This window comes from Malaclemys terrapin, chromosome 1 (genome assembly GCF_027887155.1).
Source record: "Malaclemys terrapin pileata isolate rMalTer1 chromosome 1, rMalTer1.hap1, whole genome shotgun sequence".
NCBI lineage: Eukaryota > Metazoa > Chordata > Testudines > Emydidae > Malaclemys > Malaclemys terrapin.
Genome location: NC_071505.1, coordinates 155,735,163 through 155,760,877, shown reverse-complemented (window position 1 = coordinate 155,760,877; position 25,715 = coordinate 155,735,163). Strand labels below are relative to the sequence as shown.

Below are 25,715 nucleotides of genomic sequence, written 5' to 3'. Positions count from 1 at the left end.
TATATGTACACACACATACAGAGAGCATGAACAGGTGGGAGTTGTCTTACCAACTCTGAGAGGCCAATTAAGTAAGAGAAAAAAAACTTTTGAAGTGATAATCAAGATAGCCCAGTACAGACAGGTTGATAAGAAGTGTGAGAGTACTTACATGGGGAGATAGATTCAATGTTTGTAATGGCTCAGCCATTCCCAATCTTTATTCAAGCCTAAATTGATTGTGTCTAATTTGCATATCAATTCTAGCTCAGCAGTTTCTCGTTGGAGTCTGTTTTTGAAGCTTTTCTGTTGTAAAATAGCCACCCGCTGGTCTGTCATTGAATGACCAGACAGGTTAAAGTGTTCTCCCACTGGTTTTTGAGTATTACGATTCCTGATGTCAGATTTGTGTCCATTAATTCTTTTGCGTAGAGACTGTCCGGTTTGGCCAATGTACATGCCAGCAATGCCACTCTGCCATGTACATTTGACTCAGCTAATTTTGTATTCCTCTTAAGGATAAGTACATGACACAAAAAATGAAATAAGTTTTATTGCAGTGTAGACATACACTTAGGTGCCCTCTGTTTAGCCCTTATAAGCACTTCAACGTTGTGCAGTCAGTGCTAGAAAGGGTGTCACTACTGTTTTTTCAGAGGTTATGATTTGAAAATGGAGTGGGACTGATCCATCAGAGCTGATAAAGTATGGCACTTGTATGAGGTGGAACTGAAATAGTTTGTGCATTTTGCTAGCATCGTGTATCTTTTATTGGAATGAAGAGATTGTATTGACACTATAGATTATTAACCTGGGCTCACTGATTTGGCTCTCATTTACATTGGTGTAATTCAGTTCACTTGCTTCAGATTTACGCTGTTGTAAATTAGATCGAAATTAACTCCATTTCATCCCTTACAGTTTATCAGTATGTGAGTGTTAATGATGCTCCAGTTACAGTGACTGTCACTGAACATAAAGGACAGGGAATTCTCTCAGCCCTTCCTCACGGAGCTGGACTGCAATGACTAGAAGATGGTTTGTGTGACCCAGGTACCGGGGAGGGGGTTACAAGGAGCCCTGTTTGCACAAGAGCCCCAGTAGCTTTCCCCTCCCTGCCGTTTCTGAGCTCACAGCGTTGGGATCGGGCCGCGCGAGCCCCCAAACAAGCAAGCCCGCTGGGTTGGGATGGCTGCTCGCCTCTGATTGGCTGGAGAGGTAGCCAGTCAAGGGTCTGGGAGCAGCAGACCAATCGGCTGGCGCTGATCCTTCCGCCCAATGAGAACCCGAGGAGCGGGGGTTCGAAAGAGCGGCCGGTGCTGCGGCGGAGCGGTTACAAGGCTCGGGCCGCCTGCAGTAGGTGAGGTGGGGGGTGTTGGCCAGTGGCCAGCCACGCCGGGGGTGTCCCCGTCCGGGCCGCGGCTCCGGCTCTGTAGCTGGGCCGCCGCGAAGCTGCTCGGGCCTCGTGACGCAGCCTTTTCCCCCTTGTTACCTGAATTCGGATTAGGCGCCTCCGTGTAGACTCGCGCTGGGGTGGAACTGGCTCTGTCGGGTCCGCGGGTGCTCGGGGGCGGGCTGCAGGAGCGGCGCTGGTGCAAGCGGGGCGCTCCTGTGGGACCTCGGGCCTGGCAGTGCCGGGAGGTTGGGACCTGATTCCCCCCTTACAGAGCCTGAGGCACGAGGTGCCTGGGCTGCCGTGGCCTGGCGGGCGCTGCGCGGAGCCCCACGCGGCAGGGGGAGGCCCGGGGGGGACACCCCGCTGCTGCTGCGACCAGCAGAGTAGAGGGGAGGCGCCGCTCGGGTGTGTAGCGAGCCCCGTAGCGGACTTGCTGCCCTCATCGCTCTTTATACCCGCGCTAGGCGGTGCGCTACTTGCCACTGCAAGGGTAGAGGGAACTAGGGGGAGGAGGGGACAAGGCCCAGCCAGGAGCAGACCCCAGGTCTCCTGAGGCCCAGTCCTGTGTACTAGCCACCAGGCTGTGCTGCCTCCTTTAATCTCACCTTTAGCTAAATCGGTGCACCTCTGTGTGTAGACAAGCCCCAGGTTTAGCTAAATCAGTTCAAAGCGGACCTAAGCCAGTGCTAAACTGGTTGAGGTTCACCTTTGCTGGGGGCTTGCAGTGGTTTAACAGGACTGATTTAAAATTAATTTTGTTAAACAAGTACAGTTTCTTTCCTATAAAGAAGACCAGGGATGAGCTGGAGTTTGCACCAAACTAATATACAATTTAACCCTGTTTCAAACTCAGCTGGTGCAAACCCTGGCTTGCCCATGTCTATTATTTCAGGATCAGTGCTGGAGCAGCTACAGTGATGGCTGCATCAGGACTAGTCCTAAACAGACAAGGCCTGCAGACTTATGGTGTCTCCACTAGTGAGTTTATTATTTGTTTTATTATTTTTTTAGTTAATGGCCATACCGTAAGAAACTTACACTGGATCCTGTACCCCTTATGGGGGGGACACACAAAATGTTTGTTTTTAATTTTTTTTATTTTAACCCTCAAAGATGTGCTCTGGAGCTCAGAATTCAAACTTGTCCTGCAGAGTCCTAAGTGTTGATGACAGCCTTTGACATGTCTGAAGTAAAATGTTGCACTGGTCATGGCAGTTGCCTGTTGTAATTCTTTGCAATGTTACTTGCTCTGGCAGACAATCCAGGAAGTCTGCAGCTCAGATTTTCTCAGGATCTTCCAAGTGCAATTCTACTTTGAAAATTGACTGTAAAAATGGCATAATGAGTTAGGTTCCATGTTTAATGACTCTCAATGACTCAAGATAAAATGCTCATTTTATAAGCAACACCTTGATTTTTCTAACTACAAGTCTTGCAAATTTATATTGGGGATTTAAAAGCAAAGATGGGTTCTTTCCGATTATCTCAGAGCCAAAATGTTCTTCAATCAGAATTTTGGCAATTTTAAGTTTAGTATCAGTGATCAAGGCCATAAATCTGTTGATCAGTGAGCCAGAAGACAATCCAGCTTTTCCACTATTGTACTGGCTTTGCAGGGCTGACAACGCATTACACTTTAGTCAGTTAACTAAATAGATTTGATTCTGAATACACAAGTAGAGCAGATCTGTTGAATAAGTAGGTGGCATTTTTACAGTATCTTTACTGAATAGAACTGTACTTCAGATGGCGCTTTGTCTCAAATTATATGAAAATAATTATACTTTTAAAAGTTATTTTTTCTTTCTTGGGATATTGTAAAGAAGTCTTTTCAGTACTTTGTTGTTAATCTTTCGTGTTATGCGGGTTAAAGAAAGTTGATTTTTTTTCTTCACGTTTTCCTTTGACTGCGTGTGCCGCTTTTTACGACTGGGAGAAGACATGGAAACAAGGAAATTAGATGGTAGTTTTTTTAAAACTGCCCTGAATAAAGATGAAGTTGAAAATATTCTCAGTGAAATTAGTAATCTTAAAATGACTGAGAGAGGGAATGGCAATAAAAATAATGAAGTCAAATGTGAAAGCCTTTGTCCAGCTCCTCAGAACATTCGGTATCTTGGTCTGCAAACTCCAAGAACTCCTGCTCCAGGGATCCTACAACTGTTGCCATCTCAACCATCTGATTTCGTGGGAGAAGAATATTACTCTTCAAAAAAACCCTCCAAATTAGGAGAATGGAGTATAACAACTCTTAAAGACAACATTATTCCCACAGGGAGAGAACTTCCTCGTACCCCATTCTGCACAAATCAACAAGGGAAATTGTTACTAGAAGCTTTAAAGGACGATACAGTACTGAATGAGAGACATTCAACAGGTGTAGTTGGACCTAGTCATTCAGAATGTGAAACACTTAAGTTACAGATTGATGCTGATGTGCTGGAGAAACTTTTGAGGGAGGAGACTTCTGTAAAGACTCGTGCCTCAAATGCATGGGTTTACACTAGGAAAAAAGATTCCATTTGCCAACGTATGCAGCAGCCTGATGACAACCACATCATCTCTGGCAATACAGAAAATGGCAAGGAGGTGGCACCACCTCTAGTTGAGGATGAGGTAGGATGTCTTCTTTCAGTTACTTTAGAGCTGCTGTTGTGTCTTGTGCAAATAATGGTCTTATAAAATTATTTACCTGCAGTTTCAACTCTGTCATAAACATGCGACTTGGGGGAGGGGGAGGAATCCAGTAGTTCTGCAGACATGTGGGCACGTCTGAAAACACTGTTAAACAGTTCTCTTTCCGGTGACCTATGAGGTTTGACAATGTAACACTGAAACCCTACCAGTAATCTTAGTCTTTGCAAATCAACTCGATCAGTGCCAGAGGTCAGTTGTTTTCCTTTGTCTATAAATAATAACCTGGTGGGAGAAGATGAGATCTACTAATTCTAAAATCTTGAAGCACATGGGGGCAGATTATCTAAATATGCAGATAGGCACCTAGTGGGATTTTCAGAAGCTTCTAAGTGCATTAGTTGTCTAACTCCCACTGATTTGTTAAGCATCTTAACCTGCTTAAGAACTTTTGAAAATCCCATGTAAAATACCTTTGAAAATCTGGTCCATAGTGACTAGAAACAATCTATCAATTGATTAACTTTGTTTAGTAAATCAGTTTTAAAAACAAATGTGTAAGCAAGTAAGCTTAACACATATAAGGTAGTTTTATTTAACTAATAAAACAATTTAAAAATGCTGTTTACTTGCATTTAACTGAATTCCAATTTCTAGTCTACAAGCAGTTTGACAGAAACCACTAGTAAAAAAAAAAAATCTACAAAGGAAATGCATTATTCACCATTTTAATGTTAAAAATTGTAAATTAATCTGAATAAAGGAATGCTGTGCTATATAATTGTTTAAATAAAATGTATATAGATGTAGAGTATCTTCCTGGTTAGCAAGAAGTGCCAAATTTAGAGAGAGAGAGCTATATTTAGTTGCAAGTCAATATCTTTTAATGCCAGGTTTCAGAGTAGCAGCCGTGTTAGTCTGTATCCGCAAAAAGAACAGGAGTACTTGTGGCACCTTAGAGACAATTTATTTGAGCATATGCTTTCGTGGGCTACAGCCCACTTCATTGGATGCATCTTTTAATGGTTACCATACAATGAGCATGAACTTTTTCGTCAAGAAAATGACCAAAAAGTACGAATGCACAACTAAATTTAAAAATTTTTTATTTGAATCTCTGTGATTTAAATCGATCTAGCCTGGTTATCAAGATCTTGAAAGACTGAGTCTGATGATTTCAATCTCTTGGTAGTGGTGGTGGTTTTGTTTTAGTACTTGTACCATCCAATCCGTGGTGGAAGTGCTTCTCTGCTGATTTTTTTTGCAGTACACATCATCTGGATTTGTGAGATGTTTTACTATTAATACAGTAACTCCTCACTTAACATTGTAGTTATGTTCCTGAAAAATGTGAATTTAAGCGAAACGATGTTAAGCAAATCCAATTTTCCCATAAGAATTAATGTAAATGAGGGGGTAGGTTCCAGGGGATTTTTTTTTTCACCAGACAAAAGACACATAATACACACACACAGTATAAGTTTTAAACAAACAATTTAATACTGGTACACAGTGATGATGATTGTGAAGCTTGGTTGAGGTGGAGGAGTCAGAGGGTGGGATATTTCCCAGGGAATGCCTTCTGCTAAATGACAAACTAGCAAGTGGCTGAGCCCTCAAGGGTTAACTCTCAGTCTACAAGGCAGCAGGAATGGAGGGAGGGGAGAGAGCATTGCAGACAGAGACCAACACTGTATGTGGGTGTGAGAGAGATGTGCATTTCCCCTTTAAGTACACTGCCTTGTTAATTAGATCAGCTTGCTGAGACCACAGCTGCTGCCGCCAGCAAGCTCCCTCTGTCCTGAGCCCTATCATTTGTCCCCCTTGCTCTATATGGAAGATGGGATAAGCGGGGTGAGGGGGATGGGGACACCCTGACATTAGCCCCCCTCTTCCTCCCCTATCCCCCGCACAGCAAGCAGGAGTCTCGGGGAGCAGCTCCAAGGCAGAGGGCAGGAGCAGCACATGGCAGTGGGGGGAGGGACAGCTGCCACTGGTAGCCTGCTGGGCAACTGCTGCACAGGGAACTTAGGGGGCTGCCGGTCCACCCTTGTTCGAAGCCCCCACCAGCTAGCTGCAACGGGTTGCTTTTCCTGCAAGCAGTGGACAAAGCAGGCGGCTGCTAAATGGAAGTTAGAAGGGAGCATTGCACAACTTTAAACGAACGTGTTCCCTAATTGATTAGCAACTTAACAACAAAACAACGTTAACTGGAACGACTTTAAGTGAAGAGTTACTGTGCTCAGTATTGTTGAATATCACTAAAATCTGTAGCACCCATACTTGAAAATAAGGTTATTCTGATTGTTATTTTTCTTCCCCAGCTCTAACATCCGGTATTTCTAGAGCAGTTTATATTCTTTCAAACTCCTAGACTCAATGATTGGTGCTGTATACCATTTTAAAGGTGGGATTACATGATCTCAGATGAGATACACTGTTTACCAAGCTCAAGATTCTGAACACTAAAATCAGGTTAGACTTGAAGAGGGGCTGAGGAAAAGGCATAGTGGTATTTGAATATTAAAATCATACTGTGCTATCTCACAAATTTAAAGGGACATTAGCAACTTGAAAACTGTGTCCAAAAATATTGTACTACTAGAGTAATAAACGACACACTTAAAAGTTATTAATGAAAAGTTAGCAACAGTGTTTGTACATTTGACAGCACGTTGTAATTTAAGAGTGTAATACTTGGTTACAAGATTTACCCTTTTAGTACAAACTATACGGCTTAACGGGCTAGTAACTGTAAAGTGACTGTTAGGATTTGTCACTCTCTCTCATAGTCTTATAGCTAGGAATAGGAAGAGACTTTTAAATAAAATACCGTATATACTCGTTCATAAGCCAAATATTGTTGGTAAAAAAGTGACGCATCAGAGATTGGGGGTCGGCTTATAAACGGGTCTACACCAAAATTTGATGACTTTAAACTCTATGGAATCATTTAATTGAATATCTAACACATTGTCGTTTTGTTTACCTGGAGCGTCTGCAGGCATGGAGCTCCTCAGCTCCCTGTGGCCGCGGTTTGCCATTCCCAGCCAATGGGAGCTGAGGGGCTCCATGCCTGCAGACGCTCCAAGTAAACAAAACGTCCAACCTGCCAGCGGCTTACCCTGACGGGCCAGGATCCAAAGTTTGCCAGCCCCTGAAATATAGGGTCGGCTTATGAAAGGGTCATACAGTTTTTGCTATTTTTACCTAACCATCTTGTGGGGGTCAGCCTATAAATGAACAGGCTAATGAACGAGTATATACGGTATTTTAGATTGTGTTTGAAGGCCACACCACAGTTCTTCAGGAGTTTGTTGCATGTTTAGATTCTGATCCTGCATTCAGCTTGCGCAGGCATATCTTTGTGCCCATGCGGAGATATAATTACTTAAATGGGGCTTTTTGTGGGTAAATCCTTACATCTGCACAGTGCCCCGTTGAAATCAGCAGGGTGTAAGTATCTGCCTTCATGAATCCAGTTGCAGGATGGGGCCTATAGTTGTTGTTTAGAAAGTGTATGTTATTTTTACAAATGCCTCTAAAACTGTTCGCAAAGCTCATGGTAACTTCCCAGATTGTCTTTAGATAGAAGCTCTGTCTTCTTTTAAAAACAAAAATTAAGAGTGGTAAACCTCCTAAAGCGAGAATAATTCACTAGGAAAAAGTGATGTTTCCCAGGAATAAACATACTACTAAGGCAGGGGTGGGCAAATTACGGCTCGCGGGCTGCATCCGGCCCGCCAGCCATTTTAATCCGGTCCTCGAGCTCCCACTGGGGAGCAGGGTCTGGGGCTTACCCTGCTCCGGCACTCCAGAAGGGGAGCAAGGTTGGGGGCTGCTCCATATGGTTCCTGGAAGCAACAGCATGGCCCCGCTCCAGCACTCCAGAAGAGGAGCAGGGTCGGGGGCCACCCCATGCGGCTCTTGGAAGCAGCAGCATGGCTCCCCTTCGGCGCTCCAGCCAGGAAACAGGGTCAGGGCTGCGCCACCAGGCTCCCAGAAGCAGCAGCATGGCCTCCCCTTCGGCTCCTATGTGTAGGGGCTTCCGCTCTGTACTCTGCTCCCACCCCAACCGCCGCACCTGCAGCTCCCTTTGGCTGGGAACTGCAGCCAAGGGGAGCTGGAGGGGTGGTGCCTGCAGACTGGGCAACGTGTAGAGCCACCTGGTTGCGCCGCCATTTAGGAGCTGAAGAAGGGACATGCCTCTGCTTCTGGGAGCTGCTTGAGGTACGCACCGCCTGAAGTCTGCACCCCTGAGCCTCTCCCCTTGCCCCAGCCCTGATCCACCTCCTGCTCTCCAAACCCCTCAGTCCCAACCTGGAGCACCCTCCTACACGCCAATCTCCTCATCCCCACCCCAGAGCCCAGACCCCCAGCCAGAGCCTTCCCCCTGCACCCCACTCCATAGCCTGGAGCCCCCTCCCGCACCCTGAACTCCTCGTTTCTGGCCCCACCCCAAGCCTGCACCCTATCCTCAATTTTGTGAGCATTAATGGCCCGCCATACAATTTCTATTCCCAGATGTGACCCTCGAGCCAAAAATCTGCCCACCCCCGTACTAAGGCATTTATAGCCATTATCTGCTTTCCACCGCCCATTTTGACTAATCTAAGGGCTTGTCTACACATAAACCACTGCAGCTGCACTGCTGTAGCACTTCAGTGAAGATAATACCTACGTCAGTGGGAGGATTCTCCCATTGGCATAGGTACTCCACCTCCCAGAGAGGCGGTAGCTAGGTTGACAGGATAATTCTCCCATCAACCTAGTGCTGTCTCTTCCGGGGTAAGGTAGGTTTAACTGCATCGCTTAGGGATATACCAACCTAATTTCTTCGTATAGTCCAGGCCTTAAATAGACAGGATGGAGCACTCAGTGTGATAAAACACCTGTATGTTGGATCCCTGTATATAAAAACCTGCTCCTGAATTCTATCAATCTGTTCAACAGCCATGCAAAGCTTATATTCTTTATGTATTCTATGAAGATTTTGTTTGATTTACTAATAGTAAACATCTCTGGGTGTGCCCTTTACAGGAAGAATTACAAGAAAGAGTTGAACCTCTGCAAGATTCTCCCGTACCAAAGTGTTTCACTACCTCTTCAACAAACAGGAGAAGACTAAGTCAGATACCAGTTCAAGGCAAGTACTGGTTTTATTGTATGTATAGTTCTTTCTGTTTAGACACACTTGTCCATTAGTTTGCTAATGCATGTGTTCCTAAATTGTATCACAATTCTCGTGCAAATTTAGGATGTGTGTGAAGACCTCAGACTTTAGTAGTGCAATAACTTTAATTTAATTTTTAATAGCTTGTAGCTATGAAAATAGGCACTATAGACTATTTTAAAACACAGGTTACATATGCAACTCTGGGTGAATGAGAGCACTAAAATTGCCTCTCTTGTTACTGTCATCAGCAGACCTTGTTAGAACAAATATTAATACAAAACAACTAGAATCAGAACAAACTCAAAACAATACTAAGCTAAATTAAATCAATTGACCAAGCGCTGGACTAAATAAATTACCTTCATTCTCCTTTGCCATTCAGAGGTCTTGTATCTGAATCTCTGAGAAAACTGCTAACATGCAGTCCCCATTTTCTGATTTTTAGCTTTTTTTAATGTAATGAACCACCCTTCCACAGAAGAGATGCCTTTCCTGCATAGTAGCTGAGCCTAGTGCTTCTTCAATAATGATAGGCACCAACTGTGCAGTGTTCCACCAAATCTAATGGGGATATACGCAAAGGCATGTGTTTTCACATCCTTGTAACCCTTTGTATAATAGAAGTTGAAGAACAGATAACAGGAATTCTGTCTTCTCTGCTTTCCTCACCCCTTCTCGCCAGTTTCTTCACAATATATTTCTATTGCTGACCAGCCTTGTTTAAAATGATTTACAGGTCTTCAAACACTTCCCAAGGAGACAAGTCCACAGCTTAATAGATTTTATTAGAAGCATTTTCCTGTTTGCAGTCTTTCTACCTATCCTTCATTCCATTTATCACACTAGAGTACAGCTAAGTGTTAAACTTGTAGTTCTACTTTCTCTCAACTCTCAAAAAGTTATGACAGACTGAAAATATGTCTGGCCTTGTGGCTTTTTGGCCTAAAGCTCTTTAATAATTGTTCTTTGCAGCTTCTAAAAGAGGTGTCTGAGACAGGCAACACACTTTTTATTGTGATTCTAAAGATAGATTAGCAGGATATCTTCATTTAAAATTCCCTTTGCTTTTTTTTTCCCCCCGAGTGCCATCCTCTGTTGCACCTGATAAGTGATTGGGAAGGAAGGCTTTGCTTTGTTTGAAATAATTGTATTATGGGATACAAAGCAGACAGCTCCCTTCCTGTTTTTACCATGCTAATAAGTGACATTTTGCTCACCTAATTGTCCGAGCACTTTAAGAGCTAAATCTTATTCCTACTGAAGTTGATGCTACTAACTCCCATTCAAGACAGTGGCACTGGATCTGACCTGAGATTTGGGGCACATGCAGATATTTGACAGTAGTGAGCCTCCATGTCAGCTTCTGGTTCCTTGAGAACTGTTTTTCTGTACGTAACTAGGGTTGAGTGAGATGAATATTTCAATGATGATTAACAGAATAAAAGGCTACCAATGCACTAAAGAAGATATGGAGTTTCTTCGACACATGAAAAGCCAAGAACAAGCACAGAAATTGAAGGTAAGATTGTCTGTATTTTAGTCTCCATCTTAGAATGTAAGGATCACAAGGATCCGTTTAGTTGTCATTTTTTTCCTAAATAAACTAGGGAGAGGGCACATGGAACTATTGGTCACTTTGTAATAGTACATGTTTTTTAATCAGAAACCAGATTCTAAACCTGTGGTATCACTTTGCTTCCACACAGTTGTGCTCTTCTTTGAGTAATTGCACATATGCATTCCACTCTTGGTGTGCTCCCCTGCCCAGTCATCAGGAATTTCCCCTAGGTAGCTCAAGTGCCATCTGCTGCCCCTGCGTTGTTTGTCTTGTTGTTTTTGTAGGGAGAGGTGAATAAAGTTTTAAAAATAAAGCAGTAGTGAGGATCAAATTAGAGAATTGAATTAGAATATGGGGCCTTTCGGTGGTTCAAAGCCAGTCCAAGTTGTTGCCATCTAATAGCAGTTTGTAATTTGTGTGAAATAAGTTTGGTCTCTAGCCAGTGGACAGGTAGCTCACAAGACAATGTGTCCTGGTACCAATTTTACTCCTGGGGGAATTCTGCACCACTGTACAATGCAGAATTTGTGCAAAATTTCATGTTTTCCCTGCAGAATTGGGGCTGCAGTGCTGCTGGCCGGCCCGGCAGGGATGGAGCCTCTGTACTCTCTGGCTGACCGGCTTGATCCTTGTGGGCCTGGGAGACCTGGCTCTGGCAAAGGGTGAGGAAGGCCAGGGCCACACCCTGTCCCCGGCGGGACAGAGTTTACAGAGCAGAACCTGTACCTGGGCTCTGGGAGGGAGGAGGGTATGTGTCTGGGCTGGTGGCCCCACACAGCCCTCTCCAGCACCCCCCAACTGGATTGGGTTTGTGACAGGTTGGATCAGAAACCCCCTTGGGGTTGCCAACTGATGGGCCAAGACTACTTCTGCCCTTGCTTTCCCTGACCTCCCAGCTTGGGACTTCAGTGCCCTGCCTGGTTTGAGCCAGACCCGCTAGCCTGCTGCAAACCCAGACCTCGGTCTGAACCATGTCCCCTAACAGCTGTAGGCTTAATTGGAGCAGCTTAAGAAGTGTTCCTGTCTTTAACACTCAGGTGCTCAAGTCCCAGTGGGGTCCAAACCCCAAATAAATCTGTTTTACCCTGTATAAAGCTTATACAGAGTAAACTCATAAATTGTTCCCCCTCTGTAACACTGATAGAGAGATGCACAGCTGTTTGCCCCCTACCCCCCCCCCCCCAGGTATTAATACATACTCTGTTAATAAGTAAAAAGTGATTTTTATTAAATATAGAAAGTAGGATTTAAGTGGTTCCAAGTAGTAACAGACAGAACAAAGTGAAGTACCAAGCAAAATAAAGTTTTTTGTCTTGTTTGCAAGTTTGTCTAATACAGTAAGAAAACTGAATACAGATAAAAACCTCACCCTCAGAGGAATTCCAGGAAGCTTCCTTTTACAGACTAGTCTCCTTCTAGTCTGGGTCCAGCAATTGCTCACACCCCCTGTAGTTACTGTCCTTCGTTCCAGTTTCTTTCAGGTATCCTTGGGAGTGGAGAGGCTATCTCTTGAGCCAGCTGAAGACAAAATGGAGGGATCTCCCAGGGGCTTAAATAGACTTTCTCTTGTGGGTGGAGATCCCCTCCTCTCTCCTATGCAAAGTCCAGCTCCAAGATAGAGTTTTGGAGTCACCTGGGCAAGTCACATGTCCATGCATGACTTAGTTCTTACAGGCATTGTTCACATGCTACCTTGAATGTCCTCATGTAGCCTTCTTATGTGGATTGGAGCCTTTCAAGATCCATTGCCCATTAAGTGCTTCTTGATTGGGCACTTAACTTGCAAATTCCTTTCTAAAGAAGCTGACCTAAATGCTGTACTAAGGTTACTTAGAAATCAAGCAAGTACACAGCCAATATTCATAACTTCGAACACGACACATGCATACAAATAGGATGAATAGATTCAGCAGATCATAACCTTTACATAGATATTACATGGCATATGTAGCATAAAACATATTCCAGTTATGTCATATATACATTCATAAACATGTTTCCATAAAGGCTTATGGGGTGCAACGTCACAGGGTTATCATAGGGGTTTCATTAAGTCTCTACTCCCGAGGGAATCATTTTTGTTGTCTGCATTGTTGACATACTTGCTGACAGGCATTTGAAATAAATTACCAAAATAATTGAAACTGGTGTGATTATATTGTGTTACTTTGGCGAATAAAATTTACAGAATTTTAAAATATTGTGCACAGAATTTTTAAGTTTTTGGCAGAGAATTCTCCTGGGAGTATGATTTGCACCCTTGTTAACAGTCTCAGAAAAGAGGCCAAAGATTAAATGCGCACCCTTTTATCCCCCATGCTGATCCCTGTGTGTCAGAACTGAAGCAAATTAGCAGGGCAATTGGGGAAGCTTGCACTGCTGGTGCTCCATCTGTAATGGAGGTCTCCAGGGCTGTCTGTCTGGTGAGAGAATAACTTTGGGAAAGAGCATAAACAACTAACTGGTTATAAACTGCTTGATCAGTGTCTGCAGGATTGAGGTTATAGTAAGAGTATGAACCTATTGACTTAGTATGGTCATAAGTAGGGACCGTGTTTTCTGGAAATTGCTACTATTGCTGCGTTTTTTCCAAAATGACTCTTCATTTCTAGAATCGGTGATCAGAGGGAGGTGGGGCATGGGTCACTGCTCCACCCCCTTCCAGACTTCTGCCTGGAAACACCTGGTTCATCCCCAAGGCGCAGGGCAGAGCCTGTGGTAGATCTGACATGTGAGTGGGGCATACAGGGTCATGTGCTCCCCTCACACCCCCTCCCCCGATTTCTGCCTAGAGACACCTAACACGTCCCCAGGGCAGAGGCTGGCTGCTGTTGAGCCTTGCTGCCCACTTTTCCCCCTCCTCCCAGCATACAGCTGGCTCTAGGTTTTCGGTGCCCAACATCTGTCCACCACCTCTCCTGCACAGCTGACTCCTGCTCCCTTCCCCCAGCACACAGCTGGTCTGGCTCCAGCCCTCAGTACTCAGAATCTGTTCCCCCACTCCCCCTGCACAGCTGGCTGTAGCCCTCAGTATTCCAACACAGAACAATATTTTTTGTATGAATATAATGCATATCCAAAATTTCCAAAATATAAATCCTATTTTAATTGCTGGAAAACCCTGGCCCTAGTCATAACTCGGCTAATAGTGGGCTTTTTGCACACAATCACACAGACTATTCACTGTAACATTTGGGTTTAAATAATTAAAATAATATGGAATACCTTGCCAACTAATTTTCTATTGAAATCACTTGTGAACCTAATGGCCTGAAAAGCTGCAAGGCTGGAATAGAATTCAAAGGGTCATTTTGTCTGTAACCAAATAGTATAGTGTTTGTACAGTAACACAAAAATAAAGCTTGTAATTTACATGACTTAATAAAAATGCCATCCTAGGGTGACAGAGGCTGATGAAGAATAACTCTATAAATGTGTATAACAGTATAAGCAAAGTCATATGCAATACCGACTGATGGGGAACCAGCTCCAGTAGTTAGATTTTAATTTCGCATGGTGGTTTGGGTTTTGTTTTGTTTTTAATGACTCACAAATGTTCCTAGAAAACGAGGCTGCTCTATTTTTTGCATGCTCCAGATTTTTTAAAAATTATTTTTTCATGAGTTGGAAATGCTTTGTATTTTTATATAGTACTAAAAGAAATTGTGTGTGTGAGATACTAAGATGAAAACTTCTTTTACAGGCAAAATATTTACATCTACAAAAGGAACTAACCAGCATGGTTCGGACAAAGGAGCTGCTACTAGCACAGAGAGAGAAAGTGCAAGAAGAGATTGTACAAATGGTAACTGGCCCACAACGTATAAACTACAATGCAAGATTAATGTTGCCAATTTTTTTTTGTTTCCTTTCTTCAGTTCAAGTATTTTATTTATTATCAAGTACAGTAACTCCTCTCTTAGTTGTCCTAGTTAACGTTGTTATGTTGCTGATCAATTAGGGAACAGGCTAGTTTAAAGTTGCGCAATGCTCCCTTAGAACATTGTTTGGCAGCCGCCTGCTTTGTCTACTGCTTGCAGTAAGAGCAGCCCTTTGGAGCTAGCTGGTGGGGGCTTGGAACCAGGGTGGACCGGCAGCTCCCCGCTCCCCATAGTTCCCTGTGCAGCAGCTGCCCAGCAGGCTACCAATTGCCACTAGTTCAGCTGTCCCTGCCCCCTGCCTTGGAGCTGCTCCCGGGAGCCTCCTGCTTGCTGTGCAGGGGGGAGGGGAGAAGGGGGGGGGACTAATGTCAGGGTGTCCCCCTACTCCTGCTCCCTGCTTACCCCTTCTCCATATAGAGCAGGGTGGGGACGGGACAGGACAGGGCTCAGGATGGAGGGAGCTTGTTGGCCATAGCTGCTGTCTCGACTTCCTGATTTTTTTTTAAAGACAATGTACTTAGTGAGGTCAGCGTACTTAAAGGGGAAAAGCGCAACTCTCTCTCTCTCTCTCTTTCTCTCATACAGGGTGTGTCTCTGTCTCTCTCTCCTCCCTCCATTCCTGCTGCCTTGTAGAGAGTGAGGCTACATTAACAATGTGTTAACCCTTGAGGGCTCAGCTGAGTGCTAGTTCATCATTTAGCAGTAAGGCATACCCTGGGAAATATCTCTCCCTTTTCCACCGTCTGACTCTACCACCTCAACCAAGCTTCACAGTCAGCATTTCTGTGTACAGTATTAAATTGTTTGTTTAAAACTTAGTGTGTGTGTGTGTGTTTTCACCAGACAAAAAATTACACACACACACACAATTTCCCTGGATCCTAACCCCCCTCCCCCCCCCACATTTACATTAATTCTTATGGGGAAATTGGATTAGCTTAACATCGTTTCACCTAAAGGCGCATTTTTCAGGAACATCACTACAACGTTAAGCGAGGAGTTACTGTAGATAAGCCTTGTGATTTAATGTTCTCTATTCCCAGAGTATCTTCCTATGTGTACAGGGGGTGGGAGTTTCTTGTGGTACTGAACAGGAACCTATAGAAAACAAGCAACAGCACTGACAGTTCTCTAGAGAGTGGTTATGATTCAGGGACCCTAAAAGGAGTTGTGGCTTAAAGGATATGAAAAACTTTTGGGTAGGTGTGTTGTGATCTTTGTATTTCATAAGTTATGCAGCATCATGCTGGATCAGAACTTAGATATGGGACGTCTTCCAGAAATACCTGGATGATGCAGGAAGTAGTGTTACTGATTCAGAAGTGACACTCTTTTTCTGAATTGGTTGCTATTGAACCAATGACAAAGCATGGTGCTAGTGACCTTTATGCTGGTGGAGATGCTGCTTTTCAGATAAGACATTATAACAAAACCTGACCATTTGTGGTCATTAAAAATCTCCTGACTCTCTTTACACCAGTAGGAGAATTAGCTTAGTTCCTGACCAACTTCTAATTTTAGTAACTTTTCCTAAAAGTTATTAAACTTTTCCCCTAAACAGTTAAGGAGTGCTGCAGTTAAACTGGTGCTATATTTCACTCCAGAGGTGGGTGAGGAGATATACAGCCTTTGCCTACTTCATAAAAGTGGTATGAGGCTTTAGCCAATTAACATCTATAAAGCATTTTGTGTAAAAAGTCCTGCTAATTCCTTGTTCTTAATGCATTTTTGTAAATCAGGTAAGATTGTGTACAGTAATACAAAACATCTGTTTGAGTTTACCTAAGCGGTTATGAAACAAGCCTACATAATGGCTTGGATTAGACCTATTAGTATGAGTTTTCATGGAGTGTTTTACTCTACCAGTATCTTTTAACCAAGAATATATATATATATATATATATCTGTATTCTAACATGAAACCTGTTGACTTGTGCAATAACTTTTTCATTTGATATTTTTGCTGTTAATGAAACACTGACTTTCTGCCTTCACTTCAGAAAACATCTTATGATAGAACAGTCCAACTTGGAAGAGCCTTCCTGGGTAAGAAAATGGATCCTGCCGCTGTCGAAGCATTGCCACCAAAAGCTGTGCTTGGGCAGCTGAATGCTGTGAAAGTGCAGCATGTTCAACAGCAAGAGAAGGCTGAACTTCAGGCACTTACAAAAGAGCTAAAGAAGTTAAAACATTCCATTGCCCAACTGCCTCAGAAACAGGGAATAAGGTAGAGGAAACCAACAGGTTTAGAGAATTTTCTGGAAGGGGGTGGAATCTTTTTCTAATTTATACACTTAACTGCAACTTTGTGCTGTATAAACACACCGTGACTAGCGTAGAACTGTGGCATAATGGTAGGCTGAAACTTAAAGCTACAGCTTCCCTTTCCTGGGGGGGACGACCTCCCCCTCAATTTGAGGACTGGGAAGCTTAACGTAACAGTGGCCATAGTAGGTCAGACCAAAGGTCCATCTAGCCTAGTATCCTGTCTTCTGAGAGTGGCCAATGCCCCAGAGGGAACGAACAGAACAGGCACTCATCAAGTGATCCATCCGCTGTTGCTCATTCCCAGCTTCTGGCAAACAGAGGCTAGAGACACCATCCCTGCCCATCCTGGCTAATAGCCATTGATGGACCTATCCTCCATGAACTTATCTAGTTCTTTTTTGAACCCTGTTAGTCGTGGCCTTCACAAAATCGCATCAGAGAGTTCCACAGATTGACTGTGCATTGTGTGCAGAAATAGTTCCTTTTGCATAATTTGTCTATCTCCATATTGAATTGATGTCTGAACAGTCCTAACATCTTGTCCATTCAGTGGTGGGGGTGGGGGGAGTTTAGCAGCTGTTAGTGTATGCTTTATATTGGAAGATAGGAAATGTCACAAGGCTATATTTGTTTGTTTGTTTTTTAAAGTGTTTCTCTTTCTGTCACAAATACAAAACGTTAGGGGCCAAATTGTAGGTACAAGCAAGTTGCTGCATAAACTCCCATTGATTTCACTGTGCCTGTCTCAGAAGAGGTTGCCCAGTTGTTGAGCCCTTGGAATACCTAATTTCACATAACTGCATGCTCAGTTAATGTGCATATTCAAGCAGTCCTCCCAAGGCTCTGCTCAAGAGTTGAATGGCATTGCATTTACTTAAACTTTTGCCAGTAACTCAAATAGCCATTGTTTGGACTGATCTGAGTTCCATGTCCAGTGCTAACTGGAATTACATCTGCTCTCTAAAAGTGAACATGATCTTTATGCATAACTCGTGGTGGCAAGCATGCAGGATCTGGTTGAACATACTGATTGCACTAAATGGCCTTTGAACCTTATCTAAGAAGCAGTTTGCCTGGTCTTATAACTGCTAGTTAAGCTGCATTGATTTCGTTGTGGCTTAAAACCACTGACATATTTGGATCAACCCAAAAAAAACCTCATTCACTTCTTTAAAGGGTTTAGCCGTAAGCTTAGGTACAATACAAATTCTTAAATGAACTAAATCATTCCGTTTTCATCCTTGTCCTCTTGCATGTCAACACCAATTAATTTAGAAGGCTGTAATTCCATAAAGGGATTCTGATCATCAGAAATAGGGAGCAGAGTAGGGAAATGTTAATGTGTTTGTCTTCCAGGCTAGAAAGAGAATCTTGTAAACAACAGATACAGGAAGCAAAACACAGACTACAGCAAGCACAAGTAAGTTCTGTTATCTTACTGCCTATAGCCCATCTTGTACAACCCCTCTTCCTAGTAAGTCCCTTGTCCTTCTAGATCACTGTGTGCAGAACTTTAAAGAAATAGAATCTGGGATACAAGGCCAGTGTATGGAACAGTTTTGGGTGTACGATAATGAGGGGGCAGTGGGAGTGCAGAAACAAGTGGGTTTATGAAGAAAAGATGAGGCTTGGTCCATAGAAAGTGGATGACTCTACTTACCAGTGGCATGATAAAAGGTGTAAGGATTGAAGACCCGTTTCGCCACTCGCTATTTCAAAACTTGCAGGTTAAGACTACTGCTTTTTGTAAGGGAAGAGGGTAAAACTGCTTACTACAAGTAAGTGCAAGTCTTTTACACAGCTTTCAAGAAAGTTCTGGTTAAAAAATAAATCTTATCATATTTGGGTAGCTCAGACAAGCTGAAGCACTTATAGTTGCTAGTTTGTGGGGGAGCCTCAACCTAGAATTGTAGAGGAAAGCTTTGAGGCTGACAAGGAAAACTAAGTTATGGATTGTTCTGGAGTGGTAGCAAATTTGGTTGAAATTTTTCTTCTGCCTAAAAAACCTTTTCACTCATCTCTGCAGAGGAGTAATCTAGTGGTGCAGATCATTCGTGGCCTATGACTACACTGTAAGCACTTCGTAGTGTCATACTATTTACTTTTCAGGAACTGCAGAAGGTACCAAGAAAACTGTGTCTACAACGTGGCTTTTCCATCCCTTCACAGGCAGTGGGGTGTGGCTATTTGAAATTCCAATAATGGCTGGGTGCTCCCTTTCAAAACGCCTTTTGGTATTTAATCTGTAGAAATGCTGGTACGTTTCTGCCCCACACCATTCCGACGAGCTGCTGTACTCTGTCAATGGGATTATTGACCTAGAGTGTACTTGAAAACTGTTGCATTTTTTTATTTTCTACCAGGAAGATGTGGAGAATCTGAAATGCAAAGTTGAAGCAGCACAGTCAAAACTAGCAGAAGTTCAGGTCAGTCAGGCATAAGGGTGCAATGGTTTGGTGGAGGTGTGGTTGTGGAGTAGTAAAGAATGGTCATTGCATGCTTTAACTATTGGAAGTCAAAGTCTGTTCTAATGGGGCAGTGGCCTATACTGCAAGGTGGATGCTATGCACATACATTTTTTTTTTAGCGTGAACTCACCCTAAATCTAGGTGCTCAGATACCAGTGTGGTGGGTGCAGTACTAGTAACTAGAGCTTTTCTGCTGTGCACACTCTCTCTCTCCCCCCCCCCCCCCCCCGATGTCACTTGGCAGGCTATTCCCTTGGGACTTTTTCAGTGATCCTAAACTGGATGTATATTGATAAAACTTAGCTTGACTATGTAGCATGAGGTAAAGTTACCTTTAGCAGTTGCAGTACTAGTTAATAAGAGAATGTAATTGACTTAATTATTTTGTATATGATAAACTTCACGTGTGATTGCTTTGGAGTGGCAGCAGGCTCCCCATCCTTCCATCTGGATCATTAAGTAAGGGATTGAGGCTAGGCTGAAAGCCCTGAAGTGCACATACAATTACTAACATTAGCATCCTGGACCAGTTTGCATGGTATCTGTGTAGTTATGATAGAGAAGTCTCACTTCAAAGAAAACCCTCCAATCAACTGTCAAATTACCTTGGTTACTAGTGCTTAAATGAGTCATGTCTGCTGCCCCAAAGAAGGCAAATATGAACAATATAGACTCTGTATCGGCTAGTCCAGCTGTAGCTATAATTTTAGCTAATATGTATGTATTCTCCTTTTTAGGAACACCTGTGTAATACACGAGTTGAAATAGAGAAGTGGCACACATTGAAAGAGAAGACTACTGTTTCTCAGCCACTGGAGAATGACAGAATCTTGGGCAATGATTATCTTAAGAGAAGACTTAACAGAATCTTGCGAAGAACAGATATCTTTTTAGAAAGGGAAAAAATAATTGAAAGACTTAATCTTCTGCAATGAGACCCCCCTCCTTCTTGCAAAAATCTGATCACTACGTCAAAGAGCCTTTGAGGGTTGCCACTGTATGTACAGATTTCGCCCTGTTGGGCACCTTAATTTTCCAAATTCTATAACCTGTCTGTTGAAAGTGTGAACAAATCTGCACTATTAACAGTTAAGATGTAGCCAGAATCATGAAGATAAAATTTGGGATTAATGGCTATTTAGTCATGTACGTGAAAGCTGATTTTTAAATGACAATGTTTGTTCTTTGGTACTATTTTCAGGTAAGGAAACTCTAAGGTGCTCAAACCACTAGGTCTGAAACAGTTAATTATAGTGATCTAGGAGGAGGCATTAAAACCATTAGGAATTTTGCACACGGGAAGGAGGCACTTGAGTGTTTAAGTTAAATTATTCAATAAAATATATTTTGATTAGTGCCTAGAAATTAATGTTAGACACAAAGTGACAGCAGGATTATTATAGATAAGATGGGCAGTGTTTTGTAATCACCCATTGTACACAATGGTACAGGGGAAAAAAGGCCTTCCCCTAACCTATTTTTGATTACTTGTTTTAAAGCAGGTGCTCATGCCCCAGAGCAGGATTTCTAAATGAAGTTAATTACATTCAGCATATTAAAATACAGTTTCTATTGGTAAGAGTGAGTTTGTCTTAAATGTACAAACATGTCACCTGACACAGAATTATCTAAACTGGCATCAGCCTCCTCTTGTATCATGGAAGAACTAGATGCACCAAAAAGTAAATACATGTAGTCACAATAGGATAGATCAGAGGTCAGCAGCCTTTCAGAAGTGGTTTGCCAAGTCTTCATTTAAACTGTTAAGTGCCACTGAATCAGCTCACGTGCTGCCTTTGGCAGATGTGCCATAGGTTGCTTACCACCATAGCATCCTTGGAGGAAAGAGCAACTTAGAGGTGTAAGCTAGAATAGTGTAACAGACTCCCAGATTTAGTTTAAGGGAGCTAATCTACCATACAAAAGCAGTATGCAAGCCCTTCTAGTATTATTAGATTTAGTACTAGTGTCAAGAAAGACAAGGATACACCCTACTCATATCAGACTAGAATTTTCTTATGAGTTCTACACAATCATTCCTGAGCATGATACATATGTACAATTTATTCAAAATACATAAAAATCTCACTATCTATACAATCTAAAGTCTAGCAATATATACAAATACAGAGTAACTACAGGCTGAGGTAAGAAAGTACATTCTGGGAGAACAGAACAGCCATTTTCATATTTTGAATCCATTATTGCTATAGAATAAAGAACCCCTCAGTGTACCTCTGGTTTTACTGTACATGGGATAATGCCACATGTAGTTATGCATCTTACATTCAGTTCAAATCTGCAATAGAGGCTATTAGCTCAAGTTTGATGCTGAACTGTACATTAGGCACGTAATCCTGGCATGGTAAAAATGACTAAAATAATTTGAGCAGATGTACATTAGTGACATTTCATCCAAGAGTAAAAAAAAAAAATGTTTAAAGTGGCAAAATCAACTTAAAGTGAGCTTTTTGTAAACCTGGAAAGAGAATTATAAAATATTTTGGCTTTTTTTTTTTTTTTTTTAAAGAAGTCCTGATTTTTAAGACAAACAGCCTCATCAACTGTATTGTTCTATAAACAAACTCTTACTGCATTGGAGGGATTTGGCTTCTAAATGTTTTTCTACTAAAATTCTGATCTACCTTAAAAACAAGTGAATTTATTCAAAGGCACTCATTTCTTATGTGCTATGGCTGGGGTACAGATAGATGTTAGACCCAGCTTTCATACAGCAGCTGGTTAAAGCAAATCTTTACCTTTTTCCCTGCATCACTCTTAAGTTATTGTGAAATAAGCTCTGCTAAGCCATTTCTTTTGGCTAAAGCTTTGATCTAAATTTTGACAATTCACTAGTTAAATTTATTTCAAAGCGCTGATGTGCGCAGATTGCCCAGAGGTAGCACTACATTTTTTTTTTATCCAGAATAAGTTTGTCAGACACATTTAAGAGCTAGTGTCTCCAAACTTCTAGTTTTCTTTAAACAAATAAATACATTTAGGAAAATACCACAGATAGAACAATCACCAGCTGTGGGAATTTTAACAAATATTTATGTAATCCTTTCATTAAACAAGGGACTAGTACAAATAAGTAACGGGGCTAGTAATTGAAAGTTTTATCGGAAGGCTGAGGCTTGTAGGCCACTGAGACTTAAAATATTCACATTTAGAGGCGAATCCTACAAAACTTTATTTTCATCAGTAGAACTAGTCATAAGAGTTTGCAGGATCGGGCCTTAAAACACAGTGCACATAATTCCAAATGGTTACTATCACAAATGTGATTAGTCTTAGTACCTCAGTAACAGAAGAAAAATAAGTTATGCATCACATTTTTGTAAAAACTCAGTATCAAGGGAAAAGGCAGAGTAAATCTTTCCAATTTGCAGCAAGAATGAAGTAAGGTACTACTAAATAGATTTTTCTAACATTTGGGATTGGCACAGTCACTTTTACCAGCATTAGTTTATATCTATATTTAGTTGTACATCCAATTATATAGGCCCTGGACAAAAAACAAGGCTCATTTGAATCATGTATCAATAGAAAAATCCATAAAACTGGGCTACTGTGTATGCAAGGATGTCACATTTATAAATTTTTTCAGTATCCTCCCAACAGTGCCATTAAAAAAAAAAATAAAGCTATTTAAAGAAGTTTTTCACTACTCACCATTATTTGTTTAATCAAAACAAACTATGCTTTGTTTCTACAAGATAAATGTCAAAGTGATTAAAACAATTTGGTGGTGGTGTATTTTTTTTAAACAGCAACCAGAGAAATTTTCATTTGGCAAGATTAAATCAAGCTATGGAGCTTTATCTCCATTTCTCTTAATATGAAATTCAGCACAGCTTTAATTCAATAAAAACACAGCAGGGACAGTTGAAACAATCAAGTATATGATGAATCCAATAGGTTACGTAGTAGCTTCTAAACTGGTGCACACTTTAAAACAAATCTCAATTTGTTTGTTAAGACTTGGTTATTTTCACCCTTCATTCTAGACATGAGCAGTTATGTTTACAAGTCCAGAGGACCAAATTTTCAAATGCACCTGGCCAAAATGTACCCGCAACTCCCCAGAAGTGTAGTGTTTGTGTAAATAAACTGCTATGTCTATGCACAAACTCCAACTTTCATGCAGTTGTCATTTTATTCATGTGCTTACGCTGGGCATTTTTGAGCATGAGCTTGAAAACCTGTCCCTTAATCTTAAAAGCTCTCAGCAGTACTTGCCTACTGATTTAAACCAGTACAAGTTCTTTAAAAAAAAGTGTCACTCTTCTAGACCTGCAATTTCCTCAAAGAATGACCAAGTTTTCAGCCGCATTGCAGAGGCAATTGGGAACTCGGAGGATTCAAATTAGGATAATTCAGTAGTCTCACTTACTAGGGATAAATTCCCAAGTAACCAATTGTTAAGGACACTGATCACACTGTAGTCTCTGTTTAGAAAAGAGTCTGATCACACAATGAATTAGTACAGAGAAATTATCACTAGAAAAGACAGGGGTGAGGTTCTGTGGCCTACAATGTGAAGATGGTCAGACTAGGTGATCTTGATGGTCCCTTCTGACCTTAAAGTCAACGAGACTTGAGAAGATGTGGCAAAGGTAACAACTTACATTACAAAGCTAACAGATGTTGGGGTTTAGTTTTTTTTAAAAGGAAGCTAAGTACAGTAGAAAAATTGTTTCCTCCGAAGTAGCTCACCTTAGAGATTTCCAGCAACTCCGGATTGCTGATCCCACAAAGAAAAAGGTGGAACACTTGTACTCATTCAAGCTCGATCCTGATTCCGATGAAGTCAGTGGGAGTTTTGTCCTAGAGTTCAGTTACAGCAGGAGCAGTCCCAGAAATATCAAGTTTTTTTGAAGTTCTCTTTGGGGAAACTAGATGTTGGGTACAATCCCTCAGTTGCATGTGGATTTCAGAAACGTTAAAGCTTTTTGGTATTTCAGGAACCGTACCTTCAGCAAGGTCTAAATTATTGGCTCTCAGGCTATAGCAATGTATCTCTCATCTCCATGCAGCGTGACTATCAATTGCTGAAGTTCATCTTAGGGACCTCCTCTCTCTCTCTCATGTACAGTAGTAAACTGGGTGTCCATGATTTCTGAACAGCAACAAATAAATCATATGTATATACCCTCAAAGAAATGGCAGGATTGTTAGTTTTCTGGACCTCCGATATCACATCACATTTTTGTTCAACTCCACGTTACTACAACTTACAATACAAAAAAAATTCAATGTGATTCAAAACTGACATTTTAATATAGTCACCTTCAAAGAATTTTGTTTTAAGAATTCACATTTGCCACCCCCTAGCTCATTCATGACTTACCTCAGTTCTCAACTTCCTGTGAAATGTGGCATGCTCTGTGGTACCTGGTACACCAATTCAACTGAGGAATCCGGTCCAGACATCCCTTTTGGTGTATCATACAGTGCATGTGCAGATGATAAGCTATCTGTCCTAGCTAAGAGTTTATTGCAAGTTCCCACTATGGGAGGGGCTTGGTTCCCTGTAGCCTTGAAAGTAGAAATAGAAGAAACACCAAGAGGTGCAGTGGGATGACCTGACATGTCCATGATTATTGGGGTTGCATATTCTGGTCCAGTGACAGGCAATGGTTCAGCGTAAGCATGATAAACTTCTTGTACAGGTGAGTTGTAAGGATCCACATCAGCATAGCTTGCTTCTTTTCCCTCTTCTGGTTTAAAGGTTGATCTCTGATGAAGTGTACCAACGATTCCCCCTACCAGTGGTTGAGCATACTCTGTGCAATGTCCCAAAAAAGAAAATTTTACAGACAGAAAATTTTTTAACTCTAATATGGTGGCATTGTATTAAAAGGTGAAGCCCTCATTGGGAACATTGGAATTATCACACTGCATCAAGCCAATGGTCCATCTAGGCCAATATCTTGTCTCTACCAGTGCCAGATATTTCAGAGGAAGGTGCAAGAAACCCAGCAGTAGACAATTATTATAGCCTCAGCTGATAACACCACCTGTAGTTAAGCTTGACAGACACTTCATATTATAAGACCCCGATTTTACTTGCTTTGTAACTGCCAAACTTCAATTGCTTGGGCTGAAAATTTCCCATGCTGGGTGTCTGCCCAGCAGGTCTAAGTTTCAGTGAAAACTGTTTAGCTGTTTCCAATACCCAGATGTCAAGGATGTGGTTTTTGCTCTCCCATGAAAAATCAGAGTTTATACATGCTCAGTAGAGTTGTGTTAGTTTGACAGGTCACTTGAGGTGCAGACAAGGAGCCTCGAGGTGAGAGAGACTGGCACGAGAAGCCCTGGAACTGGCTAGGGGAGAAGCCAACAGGTGGGG

At 42.0% G+C, this 25,715-nt stretch overlaps 2 protein-coding genes across 6 annotated transcripts in view; one reads left to right on the top strand and one right to left on the bottom strand.

Annotated features, from left to right (window-relative positions):
- The first annotated feature begins 1,298 nt into the window (after positions 1–1,298).
- Positions 1,299–21,881, top strand: LOC128845730 (uncharacterized). Of its 2 annotated transcripts, none has more exons than XM_054044689.1 (9): positions 1,299–1,339; positions 3,315–3,991; positions 9,050–9,155; positions 10,586–10,704; positions 14,447–14,548; positions 16,625–16,851; positions 18,249–18,312; positions 19,256–19,318; positions 20,098–21,881. In XM_054044689.1, exons 2-9 carry the CDS (start codon positions 3,317–3,319, stop codon positions 20,293–20,295), a joined length of 1,554 nt encoding a protein of 517 aa, XP_053900664.1. In that variant the 5' UTR covers positions 1,299–1,339; positions 3,315–3,316; the 3' UTR covers positions 20,296–21,881. The 2 variants fall into 2 exon arrangements, with proteins under 2 accessions (XP_053900664.1, XP_053900655.1); XM_054044680.1 differs by lacking the exon at positions 1,299–1,339 and adding an exon at positions 1,832–2,353.
- Positions 21,405–25,715, bottom strand: part of DCBLD2 (discoidin, CUB and LCCL domain containing 2) — a 64,907-nt gene continuing 60,596 nt past the window's right edge. For 2 of the 4 annotated variants that reach the window (XM_054044643.1, XM_054044668.1), the window contains one exon: positions 21,405–25,149. In XM_054044643.1, coding sequence (XP_053900618.1) covers positions 24,722–25,149 — 428 coding nt within the window. In that variant the 3' untranslated portion in view covers positions 21,405–24,721. The remainder of the gene's footprint in view (positions 25,150–25,715) is intronic. The other 2 variants (XM_054044652.1, XM_054044660.1) reach the window with 2 other exon arrangements.